The following is a 17,429-nucleotide window of genomic DNA, read 5'->3' on the forward strand; positions in this document are numbered from 1 at the left end:
ATCATGACGCAAAAGTGATAATAAAGACAACATATGCCTATTTAAAAGTCCCTTGGATTTATTTGTAACACACAGGTCCCCATATCAGATCCTTCTGTTTGTGTTTAATAATTTATCCTCGACAAGTGTAGCCTGAGCGGCACATATTCCTCTCTCTGTCTCTCTATCACCTGCCTGAACTCTCAGTGGTCACTGAAGCTCTCTTCCTGTTCTTTCTCTCTCTCCTCTCTCTCTCTCTCTCTCATCCTCCCTCGCCTACTTCGCTCCAGTATCCCAGCTCCCTCTCCTCTGCACCTGCTCCTCCCCTACTGCCTTGCTTATTATCATCAAGCTCGGAGCTGCGCTCCGTCCTCGCCAAGTGATGCTCCTTGGTGGCGCACATCGGTGCTTAATTAATGCAGGGAGCACCGGCGCGGTTTGTTTTCCTCCTCGGGAAAACGCGCACTGAGCGGTGGCCGAACATGAGAATTTAATAGGGATTATGAGGGAGTGAGCCAGAGGAGGGAAAGACGACGAGGAGGCGCAGAGGTCCCATCAGAAAGCGGTGAAGGACTTGGAGCAAGAGGGGGAGGAGGAAAGAGGACTCCGGGAAAGCGGGACGTAAAGGATGGTTTATAAGCTTTACGTAGTTTGATCAGGATTTTGTCTGTGCGTCGGAGTTCAAATTTGATTTGCAGAAAAGGCATCTTGGAGTTCTCTGGATCATTTCTGTTAGTGATGGAGTGAGAAACAAAGCGCACTGTAAGTTAAGATCCGCCATGAAATCAGTGTTTTTTAGTCGTTTCTTCATCCTCTTGCCCTGGGTCCTTATTGTCATCATAATGATCGACATTGACAGTAAAAGGGCAATCCGGGCTCCAACAGCTGGGCGGACCGTCAGAGCGCAGCGGAGCCCACGGGGCGGCTCACCGGGAGCCGGTGGCGCCCAGAACCAGTCATTGCTCCCCATCATCTACGCCATCACCCCCACGTACAGTCGGCCGGTGCAGAAAGCGGAGCTGACCCGACTGGCCCACGCTTTCCGCCAGGTTCCCCGGCTTCATTGGATTGTCGTGGAGGACTCGACCTCACGCACCGACCTGGTGACGCGCTTCCTGGCCCGGTGCGGTGTGCCATACACGCATCTGCACATGTTCACTCCCCGCAGGTTCAAGCGCGCCGGGATGCCACGCGCCACCGAGCAGAGGAACGCGGCTCTCGCGTGGCTCCGGCAGCACCGCGGCAGACGCGACTCCGGGGTGGTTTTTTTCGCGGATGACGATAACACGTACAGCCTGGAGCTGTTCGCAGAGGTAACCTCGTACCTGCGTTTATTCCCTTATCTTCAACTTTCATCATCCATCATCAGAGAGGGGTTGGAAAAGTAGTGACACCTTCCATAGCTGAGTATTGATTCAGGATAAACTGTGACTTTCACTGGAATAAAAAAAAAAAATCTAAATGCATTTACAGGTACAAGTACCTGTCAGTAAATTAGAATATCATTCAAAAGTTAATTTGTGTGTGTTTATATTTAAAAAGTGAAACTTCTTTTACTGAATCATTTCACCAAATTTACATTTTCAGCAGTTTAAATCTGTAATTTTATAATTGTGGCTCACAGACAAAATCTAGGAAATTAAAATTTTTCCTATGACTAAAATAAATACAGAAATGTTATTTTGTGGCCATGTCATAGGAAAGACTGTTGACTTGACAGTTGTCCTGCAGACAGTCATTGAAGAGGGAAAAGACGTATTTCTGAAGAAGCTGGCTGTTTACATAGTGTTATATCCATACATATTTATAGGAAGTTCAGTGGAAGGAAAAAATGTGATGAAAAATGTGCACAAGCAACAGAGATAACCACAACCTTGCCAGAATTGTGAAGCCAGTCTAAGAAGAAAAAAGCTCAACTTCTGCTAGGTGGTCCAAGTTTCTCTTTTCAAATAAAGGTAAAATTGAGCTTTTATTTTGAAATTAAGGCCCAAGAGCCTGGAGAGAAGTGGAAAGGTATAGAATCTGAGTTGCTTGAGATCCAGTTTGAATTTTCCATCTTTAGTTATGTTTTGGGGAGCTATGTCATCTGCTGGTGTTTTTCCACTGCATTTAAACAAGTCCAAAGTCAGAGCAGCCATCAAGCTTTATGGAGGTTTATTTTTCAGCCGGACTTGGAACCTGCCCATGGCTACAAATAACAATACATGCTTTAATGACCATAGTATCACCGTGCTTGATTCGACAGCAAACTGGCCTGACATAAACCCCACAAAGAGGCTAGAGATCCACAGGCTGATCACCTCCATATCACGCTGCATTGATGCACTGTTGCTCTGTGCAGAAATGCAAGTAATTCCACACTTTTCTAGCTGTTATGTTCAGCATGTGTTAATGTATATAGTGACTACAAGCAGAAGCTATCAGATAAAACCGAATTTTGAGTAAAAGCTAAGAATGGTTGGCTCCATAGCTTTCATTTTTCCTGCAGTGTTAAGCATGTTGGGAATCTGTATAATTTACTGCATGGGCCCTGTCTGAGTAAACCACACTGCGAACTGTTAGGCATGCTTCCTGTGATGCTGATGGTATTTCAGGGGAAGGCTGCAGAACTGTTTACTGACGGACCCTCTGTAAAGCTGTTTCCTAATAAAGCAGTATGTTCAGAGGGAGAAATGGCTGATGGATTTACAGTAAATGTATGAGAAGTTACTGTCAGACAAAGATGTTGGAGGGATGAGGCCCACAGGAGCGCCTAGGTGCTAATCTTTGTCTCAGATGCAGCGTGTCTGTGGTGTTTTCTGTAATCTGCTGGCCATTGCTGAACTAATAAGATATTTTGTTTCCATCTTTTACAGTGAGATTCTTCGAAAGTTGAAATTATATGACTTTTAGTCATGCTGACAGTTTTGGATTGAATAAAATAATTTCTGACCATTTCATAATCATTAATTCCAGGTCACAGAGATTATGTAAACCCTGAATACAAATATCATGGTGTCACCAGGCTTCCCATTGATTTACAATTTCAACATTCCATATTTTGCATGACATACATTTTTTTTTTCCAGTATTTTTTATAACATTCTAGTCTATTCTAGACATTGGCCTAGCTGGGTTTTATTATCTGTATCTTCCACAAATCATGGAACATACTGGGTTCCAGTTCAGTGTGGTGTAGAGATATATTTCACCACTTTCTGGCTAGTTGTGTTTCAAAATCTGAACCTCTTCAACTTGAAAAATCCAGAATGGAAAATACTAAATTAAACACAGATTCTTAAAATTTCAGCATGTGACCTGTGATAACATTATTTTTTATTTTTTATTGTTTCTAAAAACCAAATAGTTGTTTCAACGCTTTATTTGTTTGGCATCTTAACCAGACCCCGTCTATGAGACCACTGCTCCAGTTTAAAATCCTCATCTAAGACAAGGTAGAAGTAGTGAAAAATCCCTGTTTCGATTCTTTAATTATCATGTATTGGACTGTATTGGAGTTGTTATGTTTGAAAACAAAGATGAAGGATGCCGTCTAAATATAGATTCTTTAAAAAAGCCCTTTACTGGGGTGGTGCTTGGTGTTGTGATAGAGTGGTTGCCTCGCATACAGCAGCTATTACTCCTCAACACAAACCTCTGGGGTTCGAGATTTCTGCTGCACGTCTTCCCTCTTCTCTCTCTGCCAATTTCCTGTCTGAAAACTGTCATGAAAGGTAACTAGCACCACAAGATCTTTAAAACAAGCAAATTTACTTTTCAAAATTTCTGAAAATCTTCTACATATCAGATATTGAATAAATTCTGGAAACTCAAACATTTCATGAATACTCAGTATTATTTTTTCCATACTTATCCACACTTGAAAAATGCTAAAAATATATAATTAACCATTTATTTCCTATTTCAAATTTTAACACTAAAGGTCAAGCAAAAATGCTGTATATAATAAACGCCCACTAAATTTGATAGAAGCTTTTATGCCCTCCTTTTTGCAGTTCCACCCTTTGTAGAGAAACATTGGATGTCCAACAACCCATTTTATTGCTTCAATCAGTCGGGCTGTGTGGTCCGGTAGAAACTCCTATAGTTTCTACAACCTGACTGTCTGTGTTTGTTGTGACCTGAAATATTTCCAAACTGCTGAATTTGTCTGTTTTGTAAGCAAAAATAAAAAAATTTGCTGACCCACAGCAAAGTGCAGCATTATGTGTGGGAGGGGTAATGTTGCCTTATATCATGATCTATACAGATGAGGAAACTTCATTCCAATGCTAGCATCATATTTAATGGACTTTACACCACTGGAATGAGATAACAGAACATTTTAGCTGTTTTGAAACTAACTTTTTCAAAACGCTGTTTACCTTGATACCAACGTCCCGCCCTGCATAATTAATCCCAACACTGGATATTAACCCCTGAGGCATCACATGGGCTAAAATAACGGAGAATCTTGACTTACACTAAACCACACCGACCAGTATGTTGTGCTTTCAGTCGACAAAGCTCCTTACCTTTAGGTAATGAGGTGGGGTCTTAAAGCTGCATCAGATGCAACAAAACAATCTTCAAGCTCTCATGGATGTATAATCTGGAAGAATGGGGTTGATTGCTGATTGCTCCTTGCTCTGATTGCTGCCTTTCAGTGAAAGCTGCCTTTGAATCTGAAACAGCTTTCATCATTCTGATCTACACTTACTGAGATTTCTTTCTTTTTTTTTTAGTTAAATAGGCTTTTAAAGTTAATTTGTTACTCGTGCTACCCTTTTTATATCCTTTTGTTGCCTGTTGCAGAGGTAAAAAAGCACAGATGAATTCAGATGCAGTTGTCTCTATTGTCTGTTCCCTGAGTTGAGGATTTAAAAAGACTACATGTTTTTTTAATCCCAGTCTTCAATACTTTATAACACAGGGTAACCATAACCCTATGTAAATTTTTTTTTAAATATTAATGCACTAACCAAACAGTAGCATCAATAATTTCTAATCAGTTCACTTTGAGACTGTTGTGTGTTTTGGTCTAAGACAAAAATTATAAAAACTTTAGGTAAATCAGTTTATATTGTGTTTTATTCATTATGCATCATGTTTAACAAGACCGTGCTAAGTGAACATGTGGTGAAGATAACATCACTTTTACTCTGGTGTCCTCTGGCAGCAGTAGAGATCATGGGGCGATAAACATGGATTAATTTAATCAAATACAGGGCACTTTACAAAACAAATCGTTCCAATTCATATCCGGTGATTTATTCAATTCAATTCAATTTGGTTTTATTTATATAGCGCCAATTCACAACACATGTTGTCTCAAGGCACTTCACAAAGTCAGGTTAATACATTCCAATTAATCCTAACCATTGAACAGTGCAGTCAGAGTTAGTTATTTATTCAAATTGGATAAAAAGTTTTTCTATCTAAGGAAACCCAGCAGATTGCATCCAGTCAGTGACTTGCAGCATTCCCTCCTCCTGGATGAGCATGTAGAGACAGTGGACAGTCACTGGCGTTGACTTTGCAGCAATCCCTCATACTGAGCATGTACAGGTCCTTCTCAAAATATTAGCGTATTGTGATAAAGTTCATTATTTTCCATAATGTAATGATGAAAATTTAACATTCATATATTTTAGATTCATTGCACACTAACTGAAATATTTCAGGTCTTTTATATTCTTAATACGGATGATTTTGGCATACAGCTCATGAAAACCCAAAATTCCTATCTCACAAAATTAGCATATTTCATCCGACCAATAAAAGAAAAGTGTTCTTAATACAAAAAACGTCAACCTTCAAATAATCATGTACAGTTATGCACTCAATACTTGGGTCGGGAATCCTTTGGCAGAAATGACTGCTTCAATGCGGCGTGGCATGGAGGCAATCAGCCTGTGGCACTGCTGAGGTCTTATGGAGGCCCAGGATGCTTCGATAGCGGCCTTTAGCTCATCCAGAGTGTTGGGTCTTGAGTCTCTCAACGTTCTCTTCACAATATCCCACAGATTCTCTATGGGGTTCAGGTCAGAAGAGTTGGCAGGCCAATTGAGCACAGTGATACCATGGTCAGTAAACCATTTACCAGTGGTTTTGGCACTGTGAGCAGATGCCAGGTCGTGCTGAAAAACGAAATCTTCATCTCAATAAAGCTTTTCAGCAGATGGAAGCATGAAGTGCTCCAAAATCTCCTGATAGCTAGCTGCATTGACCCTGCCCTTGATAAAACACAGTGGACCAACACCAGCAGCTGACACGGCACCCCAGACCATCACTGACTGTGGGTACTTGACACTGGACTTCTGGCATTTTGGCATTTCCTTCTCCCCAGTCTTCCTCCGGACTCTGGCACCTTGATTTCCGAATGACATGCAGAATTTGCTTTCATCCGAAAAAAGTACTTTGGACCACTGAGCAACAGTCCAGTGCTGTTTCTCTGTAGCCCAGGTCAGGCGCTTCTGCCGCTGTTTCTGGTTCAAAAGTGGCTTGACCTGGGGAATGCGGCACCTGTAGCCCATTTCCTGCACACGCCTGTGCACGGTGGCTCTGGATGTTTCTACTCCAGACTCAGTCCACTGCTTCCGCAGGTCCCCCAAGGTCTGGAATCGGCCCTTCTGCCACACTTTTTCCTTCCCACAGACTTCCCATTGAGGTGCCTTGATACAGCACTCTGGGAACAGCCTATTCGTTCAGAAATTTCTTTCTGTGTCTTACCCTCTTGCTTGAGGGTGTCAATAGTGGCCTTCTGGACAGCAGTCAGGTCGGGGTTTTGAGTGATGAACCAGGCTGGGAGTTTTAAAGACCTCAGGAATCTTTTGCAGGTGTTTAGAGTTAACACGTTGATTCAGATGATTAGGTTCATAGCTCGTTTAGAGACCCTTTTAATGATATGCTAATTTTGTGAGATAGGAATTTTGGGTTTTCATGAGCTGTATGCCAAAATCATCCGTATTAAGACAATAAAAGACCTGAAATATTTCAGTTAGTGTGCAATGAATCTAAAATATATGAATGTTAAATTTTCATCATTACATTATGGAAAATAATGAACTTTATCTCAATATGCTAATATTTTGAGAAGGACCTGTATGTAGAGACAGTGGACAGTCACTGGCGTCGACTTTGCAGCAATCCCTCATACTGAGCATGCATGTAGCGACAGTGGAGAGGAAAAACTCCCTTTTAACAGGAAGAAACCTCCAGCAGAACCAGGCTCAGTGTGAGCGGCCATCTGCCACGACCGATTGTGGGTTTGAGAGAACAGAGCAGAGACACAAAAAGAACACAGAAGCACTGATCCAGGAGTACTTTCTATGGGAAGGAAAAGTAAATGTTAATGGATGTAGCTCCTTTAGTCGTTTCACCTACAAAGAAAGAACAGATAAACTATGAGCCAGTTTTCAAGATTAGAGTCTGAAAGAGAGCATATAGAGTTAGTTACAGTTAAGCTCAGTCAATTTCCATGTCTAGGAGAGAGAAAGGGTTAAACACTAAAAGACAGGGCTATGTGGATCATCGGTAGAGGGTGAGCATTAAATTGTTGCCAGCAGAAGCTCGGACGATTCCCCTCTCCAGAAAGGTATCACAGGCAGACACAGAGCCAGGCCAGGTGTAGCTTCTAGGAAGAGAATAGAGAGAACAAAGTTAAAAGCTGAAATAACAGCAAATAATGCAAAATTGGAGAGTAGTGTGAGAATGTAGCAAAGAGGGTGAAAGTGGTCGTTATGTCCTCCAGCAGCCTAAGCCTATAGCAGCTTAACTACACAGATAGTTTCAGTTCAGATTATTTATGATCTGGTTGTGTCAAATTCAGTTAAAATCAAAATTCCTTCCAATAAAATTGATCAGATTTAAGTACACCTTTATCCTAGTTATAATATGGTCACATTCAGATGATTATGTAATGATGTTGGCAATAAAGTTACTATATTTGTAAGGAAGAGAGCCAATTGTATCTGGTTTTTGATTTTGCAGCAATCCCTCCTTCTGAACAAGCATGGGGCAATAAGTACAAGCAGCAATCTGATGCTAACTGGCCACGGGTTAAGAGGAAAGAAAGAAAACATGCAAAAAACATAGGCGCACTGTAACCTGGGGTACTTTCTATTGGGAAGGAAACAAAATATTGGACTCTGTTATTAACATCCAGGTAAAAGACATAGCCAAATACAGAAACACTGCGGCAGAAGTACCGTATATGGGAAAGACAAACAAAGAATATGCAGAGCTAAAGGCAGAAATTTCTGTGTCAGTGACCTTATCCAGTGCTTTAACTATCAATAACTTGGAGATTTATCTCATGTAAAAACTATAGGCTTGTGTGGACAGTGTTTGTGACATTCCTATGCTGCTGGTTTAAATGAACTCAATTAAAAAACAATTCCTTGTATATTTCTCATACAGTTAAGCAGTTAAGTTTGTTTTGTCATGTTATAAAGGAAGTTTATGAGAAAAAATGTCACATGCGTGTTGGAGTTATCCATTTTGGTGGCACAGTGGAACATGCACAGTTCAACAGACGTCACAGCTCTGACGTCACCGGGATTATAAACCTGCCAAGGGGGAAAGTTTCGTTGCCATTTCCAGCGTGTCTCACAGGACAGCGCAAGGAGACGCATATCTGGAGAGACAAAAGCTCACAGGCGAACTTTTGCTCCACAAGGCCATTGCCAGAAGAGCTTGAAAGCTGGAAATCTGTCTGATACACAAAAGTCAGCAGATTTATTTGCTGATCGAAGACCCCGCTGACACCCGGCGCAGGTGAAAACCTACAGAGGTTTAATTTCCAAGGAGATGAGTTTCCTCCTTGTTGATTCAGTCTACTAAACGGTTCTTCATATTTTCCCCTCTTGGACGGATGAGAAGTTTTTTTTTCTTGATTTGATCACGGACGGGTGATCTCCCCCCCCTCATTTTTCTTCAGACCTGATCCCATCCTCAACCGGCGGAGAGGAGAAATCAACATCAAAATAATTTCATTATTTTTATATTAACCGGACAGGTGCATTTAGAGGTCTGGGCAGGATGAGGTATAGTGAAGGTGATTTAGAATCACCAGTAGTTAATCTAAGGTATTAACTTGTTGCATGCGATACTGATTGAAGTGTTTTATGCTGAGTGGTGTTTTGATTTGCTGTGCAAGCACTGGTGAATCGTGCGTGGTCAGGGATGTGCACAGATAGACACGAGGTGGTGCTAGAGCACCTGCCTTTTTATCCTATGGACAAAAAGTGCCCTCCTTAAATCTTTTTTTTTTTTACAGTGTATAGTGTGGGGCCCAAGGTAAAATTTCTGAATTTAAAGGTCTTTAATACCAGTGCCCCACGTTTTGAAATTTTGATCGACAACTACCTCCCCTCCCCCCTCACCAGCACACGTCTGTGTCCCACCTCGTGTGTCTCTCAGCGGAGACGGGCTGCGTGCAGAGCGGAGAGGTGGACGTGCGCTGGTGCAGCTTACCTCTTCTCTCCTCCCTTCCGCCGTCAGATAGAGCCCTGCCCTGCAGACAGGCCGGCTAACCATCCAGGTAACAAACAAAACAAATATACTTGCTTCCTAAACTTCGGATTAAAAAATTAAAACTTGCCACCATTTTATATAAACAGAACAGGCCAATAAATGGCATACATTTACCAGCTACAGGGGTTGGACAATGAAACTGAAACACCTGTCATTTTAGTGTGGGAGGTTTCATGGCTAAATTGGACCAGCCTGGTAGCCAGTCTTCATTGATTGCACATTGCACCAGTAAGAGCAGAGTGTGAAGGTTCAATTAGCAGGGTAAGAGCACAGTTTTGCTCAAAATATTGAAATGCACACAACATTATGGGTGACATACCAGAGTTCAAAAGAGGACAAATTGTTGGTACAAATTGTGCGCATCTGTGACCAAGACAGCAAGTCTTTGTGATGTATCAAGAGCCACGGTATCCAGGGTAATGTCACCATACCACCAAGAAGGACGAACCACATCCAACAGGATTAACTGTGGACGCAAGAGGAAGCTGTCTGAAAGGGATGTTCGGGTGCTAACCCAGATTGTATCCAAAAAACATAAAACCACGGCTGTCCAAATCACGGCAGAATTAAATGTGCACCTCAACTCTCCTGTTTCCACCAGAACTGTCCATAGGGAGCTCCACAGGGTCAATATACACGGCCGGGCTGCTATAGCCAAACCTTTGGTCACTCATGCCAATGCCAAACGTCGGTTTCAATGGTGCAAGGAGCGCAAATCTTGGGCTGTGGACAACGTGAAACATGTATTGTTCTCTGATGAGTCCACCTTTACTGTTTTCCCCACATCCGGGAGAGTTACGGTGTGGAGAAGCCCCAAAGAAGTGTACCACCCAGACTGTTGCATGCCCAGAGTGAAGCATGGGGGTGGATCAGTGATGGTTTGGGCTGCCATATCATGGCATTCCCTTGAGGACCATGTGCATCCAATGGTTCAAACATTGTACCCTGAAGGCGGTGCCATGTATCAGGATGACAATGCACCAATACACACAGGAAGACTGGTGAAAGATTGGTTTGATGAACATGAAAGTGAAGTTGAACATCTCCCATGGCCTGCATAATCACCAAATCTAAATATTATTGAGCCACTTTGGGGTGTTTTGGAGGAACGAGTCAGGAAACGTTTTCCTCCACCAGTATCACGTAGTGACCGGGCCACTATCCTGCAAGAAGAATGGCTTAAAATCCCTCTGACCATTGTGCAGGACTTGTATATGTCATTCCCAAGACAAATTGACGCTGTATTGGCCACAAAAGGAGGCCCTACACCATACTAATAAATTATTGTGGTCTAAAACCAGGTGTTTCAGTTTCATTGTCCAACCCCTGCATGTGTTCTATGGCTGCCGCTAGGCGCCAGGAGGATGTCTGCGATTTAACTCTTAAATTAGAAGAAATAAATAAATTCAAATCTATCTCATAGATGTATGTATTACATTTGCTATAATGGTCGCTGATGACTTCTGTTTGACTCATGCTATTTTTAAATTGCAAATACGGCCAAATGAGCTGGTTAACATTGCAATTCATACACTACTAAAATACCTTTAATAAAGTTCAGTAAATGTGGGGCATATAGGCTAAGTTGTATTTTCTACTTCTGCGTGTGTAAAAATGATGATGTGATGAGAGTATTTTAATTTCTAAATAGCAGACATCCTATCAGTTCTCAGGACTTGTAATCTCATTCATTTTTATTCTCTAAGAATAATTTCTGTCATATATCACACTGGCTACATGCAGAAGTATAGATGATTCTTCTTATGATCATATTCTCTGCTGTTGGTTTCATTTTGACTATAAAGATTTTGTAACTTATTTTCTGGGTATAGTTGATTTACACTGGAGAATGGTCACTGACTACTCACATTTCTGAAGATAACTCCTTTAGTGTGACCTACCTGGTAAATTTGGGAGTGTAACCTGCTTTGCTACAACATACAGTTATCTGGTGCAGAAGACATTTTGTGATAAAAGTACAGAATGATATATTCAAGACAAACACGTTGTGCTCAGTGTGTAAAAAGAAAAAAAAAAGAAGGATAACGTAAGTTTCAAATTTGACTCTGGAAGTTCAGGTTGTGAATCAGTAATCTAACTTTAAATTATTCTATGATCATTTTGTTGCCTTATTAATTTAAAGAATTTTGTAAAATGCATTCTTGTTTTGAGTTTTTTTCCTAGGTGGTCATTTCCCTACATCCCATAGGACAGCTTGTTTTGTGGGTGCTTAGTAATACATATAGATTATGTTCATGCTGTGCCTGTAATAAATCTCACACTACAAACGCAACCAGCAACTCCATGTGCCGCACAAGGTGCCCTTTTTTCCCCTCTTGAGCACCTGCCCCCCAAAATGTCTGTGCGTGGTTAATGTTTTGTCCGGCTGATCCCAAATCAGCCAGGAGTTAGAAGTTGGACTTTTAAAAGTTTTTCATTCAAAGCAACTGCGGTCTGTACCTCGTGGTCTGACCCCTCTTTTGTTCCAGTTTTATTACTGGAGTTTTTCCACTGAGTTCCCGCCTCAGAGTTTTATGACTCTTTGTTCGAGATTTGGGGCAATCAGCTGTATGGCTAAAGGGGCGTGGCCCCACCATTTTATCAGCTGATCGCTGCAATCGAGACATCAATACCCCAGGAGGATTTATCTTTCCATTTAACCCAAATTACACATTTTGTCCATAAAACTGCTGGTTTGATCTTCATAGACACTAAATGCGCATATATATTTTTCTTTTATTATTATTGTTAGGTAGTCATTTTTATCCATTTGTGTAGAATAGTGCTTGTCAGTTAGGTGAAGGGTTTTTGGACCAGATTAATGGTATATCAGGATTTTTTGGCTTCAATAAATCTTCATATATATAATTAAGAGAAGAGTTTGTGTTTATTTCGTGCAAGAGTGATTTATCTGTCAAAACAAGGTTGAAGTTCCCCTACCTTCGGTGGAGCGGTTGAATAAACTGTGACATTGTGTGGTTTTGGTTAATAATTTATAAATTATTAATGTTGAATAGCTAATTGTAATTATTAAAGAGCTTTGAGCCCATAATCACAACACCAGAGGACATCTATGATTTCTATTTGTAAGTAATGATTTTTGGTTAAGAAATTAATTTTTTTCAAATTATGATTTTAAATTATAATTCTTGATAAAGATTAATTAATCAATAATTATAATTATTACATGTGTTAATGATTTCTGATGTAAGTCATTTAAAAGTGTTGCGATTAATATTGTTCATAGATTTTCATTTCACACAATGAACCAAACCTTCACAAAATGACATCCTGGGTTAAATTCTTTGATCACAATTTCTGCCTCAACCATCCAGCCATCACCTGCAAGGTCATAACTGATCAATAAATCCAGTCAATTAAAGTCCAGCTTACCTGGAACCCTGCTGCTTCCCTGAATGCAACCCTTGGGTAAAACTCCTCATCACCTTGCACTCACAGAAAGCTGCAGCCTAGCCTACTGTGACAGAGAGTGGTGTTAAATGTGGTGGCTGTGGCTTAGTTTAAAGAGCATCTGTTTAATTTGTTGATAGCACAGTGTCTCCTCTGTGTCCTCCTTCCTATTTCATTACCCTGCTCCTGTGTGGAGGTAATGGCTTGTCATAGAATGATAATAGGCTGTCACATGGCAGTAATAACTTGCAGAAACTGTTTGGCAGCCTGTGGAATGATGAGAGTAACTTTTTTCACAGTAGGAGGAAACTTCACATTAGAAGCCCTTACATCATTTTTTGAAGAAAAGTGCTAGGGAAAACATTCAAGGAGCTAAGCTACTAAATTAGCATGACTACTCGTAAGTCATTGAGTCTTTATTAGCAGTGGCAGCTGTTGTTGTTTTTTTAAAAATGTGTGTCTTGTTAACCCATGACTATGGTGAATGTTAGGGCCCATTCTCACTGAACCATTCTCAATGAACATCCTGCTGAGATTAGCATGTGGATAATCTTTGCACAGTCTTTTATGAAGAATCCTTCTTTGCACAAAGATCTCCAGAGACTCCAGAGGAGTCCCCAGAACCGATGCAGCCTTCTTTATTAGCTTGTCAGCTTCTTTACGTCCCTGGTTCTGATGCTGCCACCCCAGCAGACGAAGGCAGAAGAGATCACACTCTCCACAACAGACTTATTGTTATGATTTTGGCACGTCTGCTCTACCCTGTCTCCCTGGCTGCAATCAGCAGATTAGAAGCACCTGGTGTCTTCCCTGATATATACCGACTCTGACAAGCAGACGGTGCCAGATTTTTGAAAGCCATTCGTGTGAGTAGATATCCAGCGTTCCTTCCTGTCTGATCATTGTTCTTGACCTTGCCTTGCCTTTTGGATTTATGCCTCTGCCTGCTCCCTGTCGGACTATTTGGATTTTGGTTGTCGACCTTGTTTCCTGCATCTGGTTTATGCCTCTGCCTGCCCCTTGCCTGACACCTCTTGTTCCTATCGTTGACCCTGTTTCTGTCCTTGGATTATTGAGCCAGCCTAGCCCTCGGATTATTCAGCCTCGAGTCACTTCTTACCTGTGCTGTGGAGATCACTGCCTGCCGCCCACTGAGGTTTCCCCTCTGGGTTTCAAGTTCCACTCAAGACAAAAGCAGGTTAGTGGCTTTTCTGATCCCTGCAAAATCTGGAGAGACTACAAGTCACTAATCCCTCTTTCTGCCTCAGTGATTCCTGAAAGCTGTGAGGAGTGTTACCTGTGTGACGTTTTCCTGTGGCTGAATAAACCTTTTAAACTTTCAGTACTGTGTCTGGCTGAATCTTGGGTCTGCCTTTTTCTGATTCATAGCAGAAAAATCTGGCCAAAAATGGACCCATTGCCAGCACAACAGTGGCGCACCCACGTTGATGAGACCCTTTCCTGGTTAGGTTCCGGCTTGGAGGAAATAATTTCCACATTACGTTCTGGCAATCTTGTCTCCGAGCCGCCACCGTCACAAAAGGAGCCACGCCTATCTCCGCCTGAGATGTTCAGGGGAGACCCAGACCAGTGTCGAACTTTCCTAACTCAGTGTGAAATTCATTTTGACCTTCAGCCGTCATCCTTTCCCACTGAACGTTCTAAGGTGGCTTTTGTTATATCTCTGCTGGCAGGAAGGGCGAAGCAGTGGGGGACCGCTGAATGGCAGAACAGGTCTGCATCTTGTACCTTCTATGAAACTTTTTCCAAGGAACTCATTCGAGTTTTTAACCCTGTTCTTCCAAGTCGTGAAGCTGCAAGAGGCTTACTGTCCCTCCAACAGGGTGATCAGTCTGTCTCGTCTTATATAATTGACTTTCATTTGTTGGCCGCAGATAGCCGTTGGAATGAGGCAGCACAGATGGATGCATTCATGAAAGAATTAAACGCAGACATCAAGGATGAGTTAGCAACCCGTGACTACCCCTCTTCCCTGAAACAACTCGAGGACCTGGCTGCTCGCATTGACATTCGGCTGGCAGAGAGAGGGAGGGGGAAGCGACATGAGGAGGGTCACTCCTCATTAACTCAGGGTCCTGCACTCTGGCATGAGAGAAGGAGTCGGTCATCTCTCACTGAGGAAAATGAGGATTGTGAGCCCATGCAGTTGGGCAGAACCAATATTACCCCTGAAGAGAAGGATCGTCGGAGAAGATTCAAGCTCTGTTTTTATTGTGGAGAGAAGGGACATTTAGCACTCAGTTGTCCATTAAAAAGGACAGGCTCAGCAGAGGAAGGGAGTTTTCTACTGAGCCGAAGTCAGCTAACTGCCTCCTCCTTCTTGTTTCCTGCTCATTTTCAAACCTCTTCCATGTCTCTCCAGGGGGCCGTGTTTATTGATTCAGGAGCAGACACTGAATTCATGGATGAAGCATTCGCCAATGAGAACAACATAAAGCTCATTCCGTCAGTTGACACACGTAAAGTGCTAGCATTGGATGGTCACAGCATGAACAATTCACACCTCGGGACGGAGGAGATTACCTTAACAGTTGGAGGTAATCATCAAGAGAATGTAACCTTCATGATCATAAATTCAACTGAACTTCCTGTTGTTCTAGGGGCCTCCTGGTTGCAGAAACACAACCCTCACATTGACTGGAAGAGAAAATAAGTTCTGGGTTGGTCTGAGTCATGTTCCGCTGACTGCCTTTTGTCTGCTGCTACAGAGGTCATTGTGGAGAATGAGGTTGAGGAGACCTATCTGGATTTATCCAAGGTACCTCAAGAATACCATGATCTAAAGGATTATTTAATAAGATTAAGGCCAAGAACGCTCTGGCTCATGCTGTTCATTCGGCTCGTCATGACTGTGATCTGCTCAGAGAGCAGTATGAGGAAGAGCAGGAGGCCAAAGCTGAGCTGCAGCATGCTATGTCCAAGGCTAACAGCGAAGTGGCTCAGTGGAGAACCATGTATGAAACTGATGCCATTCAGCGCACTGAGGAGCTCGAGGAGGCCAAGAAAAAGCTTGCCCATCGTCTTCAGGATGCGGAAGAGTCCATCGAGGCCGTGAATGTGAAATGTGCCTCTCTGGAGAAGACCAAATAGAGGCTACAGGGTGAAGTGGAGGTCTTGATGATTGACGTGGAGAGAGCGAATGCTCTGACTGCAAACCTGGACAAGAAGCAGAGGAACTTTGACAAGGTTCTTGCAGAGTGGAAGCAGAAGTATGAAGAGAGTCAGGTGGAGCTGGAAGGAGCTCTGAAGGAGGCGCGTGCTTTGAACACAGAGATGTTCAAAATGAAAAACTCCTATGAAGAAGCTCTGGGCCACCTGGAGACCCTGAAGAGGGAGAACAAGAACCTGCAACAGGAAATAAGTGATTTGACTGAGCATATTAGTGAAACAGGAAAGACAATTCATGAACTGGAGAAGGGTAAGAAAACTGCAGAGAATGAGGTCAGGAGCAGGAACGATGCCCTGAGGTGCCAAAGAATATGGAGAAAGGCCAGGAGGTCGATGATCAGAATGTCACTGATTCAGTCAAGAACGGCCAACCGGAGACGGACCCCTGCCCCTAAGTACCAGGTGGGGCAGAAAGTTTGGCTCTCCGCCAAGGACCTACCATTAAGGGTAGAATCCCGGAAGTTGGCACCCTGATTTGTTAGACCTTTCCCAATTTCCAAGATCTTCAACCCTGTCGCTGTACGGCTGAGATTACCCAACTCCATGAGGATTCACCCCACGTTCCACGTTTCTCAGGTCAAGCCCTTCGTGGAGCCCCGACTTGGGGCTGCCCTCTGCCTGCCCCTTGCCTGACGCCTCTTGTTCCGATCGTTGACCCTGTTTCTGTCCTTGGATTATTGAGCCAGCCTAGCCCTCGGATTATTCAGCCTCGAGTCACTTCTTACCTGTGCTGTGGAGATCACCGCCTGCCGCCCACTGAGGTTTCCCTGCTGGGTTTCAAGTTCCATTCAAGACAAAAGCAGGTTAGTGGCTTTTCTGATCCCTGCAAAATCTGGAGAGACTACAAGTCACTAATCCCTCTTTCTGCCTCAGTGATTCCTGAAAGCTGTGAGGAGTGTTACCTGTGTGACGTTTTCCTGTGGCTGAATAAACCTTTTAAACTTTCAGTACTGTGTCTGGCTGAATCTTGGGTCTGCCTTTTTCTGATTCATAGCACTTATAGAAGAAATGCAAACACTGAAGGACCTAAGCTTCCTCAAGAAGTACAGTCTGCTCTGTCCCTTCTTGTAGATGGCTTCACAGTTGCATCTCCACACCAGTCTATTGTTCAGTTGAACACCGAGGTATTTATACTCCTCCACCACCTCCACTTCTTCTCCCTTGATGGAAATAGTGTTTTACCTATTCTTGTTTCTCTTAAAATTTACAATCATCCCCTTTGTTTTATTAACGTTCAAGATGAGATTATTGTTCAATTCAAATATTTTGGAAATGTATTTGTACTTTGTATTCCTACTCAGTATTTACAGTATTTTACTATTTGTACTGCAGAA

At 42.5% G+C, this 17,429-nt stretch overlaps 1 protein-coding gene across 1 annotated transcript in view; it reads left to right on the plus strand.

Moving 5' to 3' along the window:
• Positions 1 to 285: 285 nt before the first annotated feature.
• b3gat2 (beta-1,3-glucuronyltransferase 2 (glucuronosyltransferase S)) overlaps positions 286 to 17,429 on the plus strand; it is a 61,483-nt gene continuing 44,339 nt past the window's right edge. Inside the window, exon 1 of the mRNA XM_047351537.1 lies at positions 286 to 1,292. Coding sequence (XP_047207493.1) covers positions 759 to 1,292 — 534 coding nt within the window. The 5' untranslated portion in view covers positions 286 to 758. The remainder of the gene's footprint in view (positions 1,293 to 17,429) is intronic.

The sequence above is a fragment of the Girardinichthys multiradiatus genome, chromosome 22 (assembly GCF_021462225.1).
Source record: "Girardinichthys multiradiatus isolate DD_20200921_A chromosome 22, DD_fGirMul_XY1, whole genome shotgun sequence".
NCBI lineage: Eukaryota > Metazoa > Chordata > Actinopteri > Cyprinodontiformes > Goodeidae > Girardinichthys > Girardinichthys multiradiatus.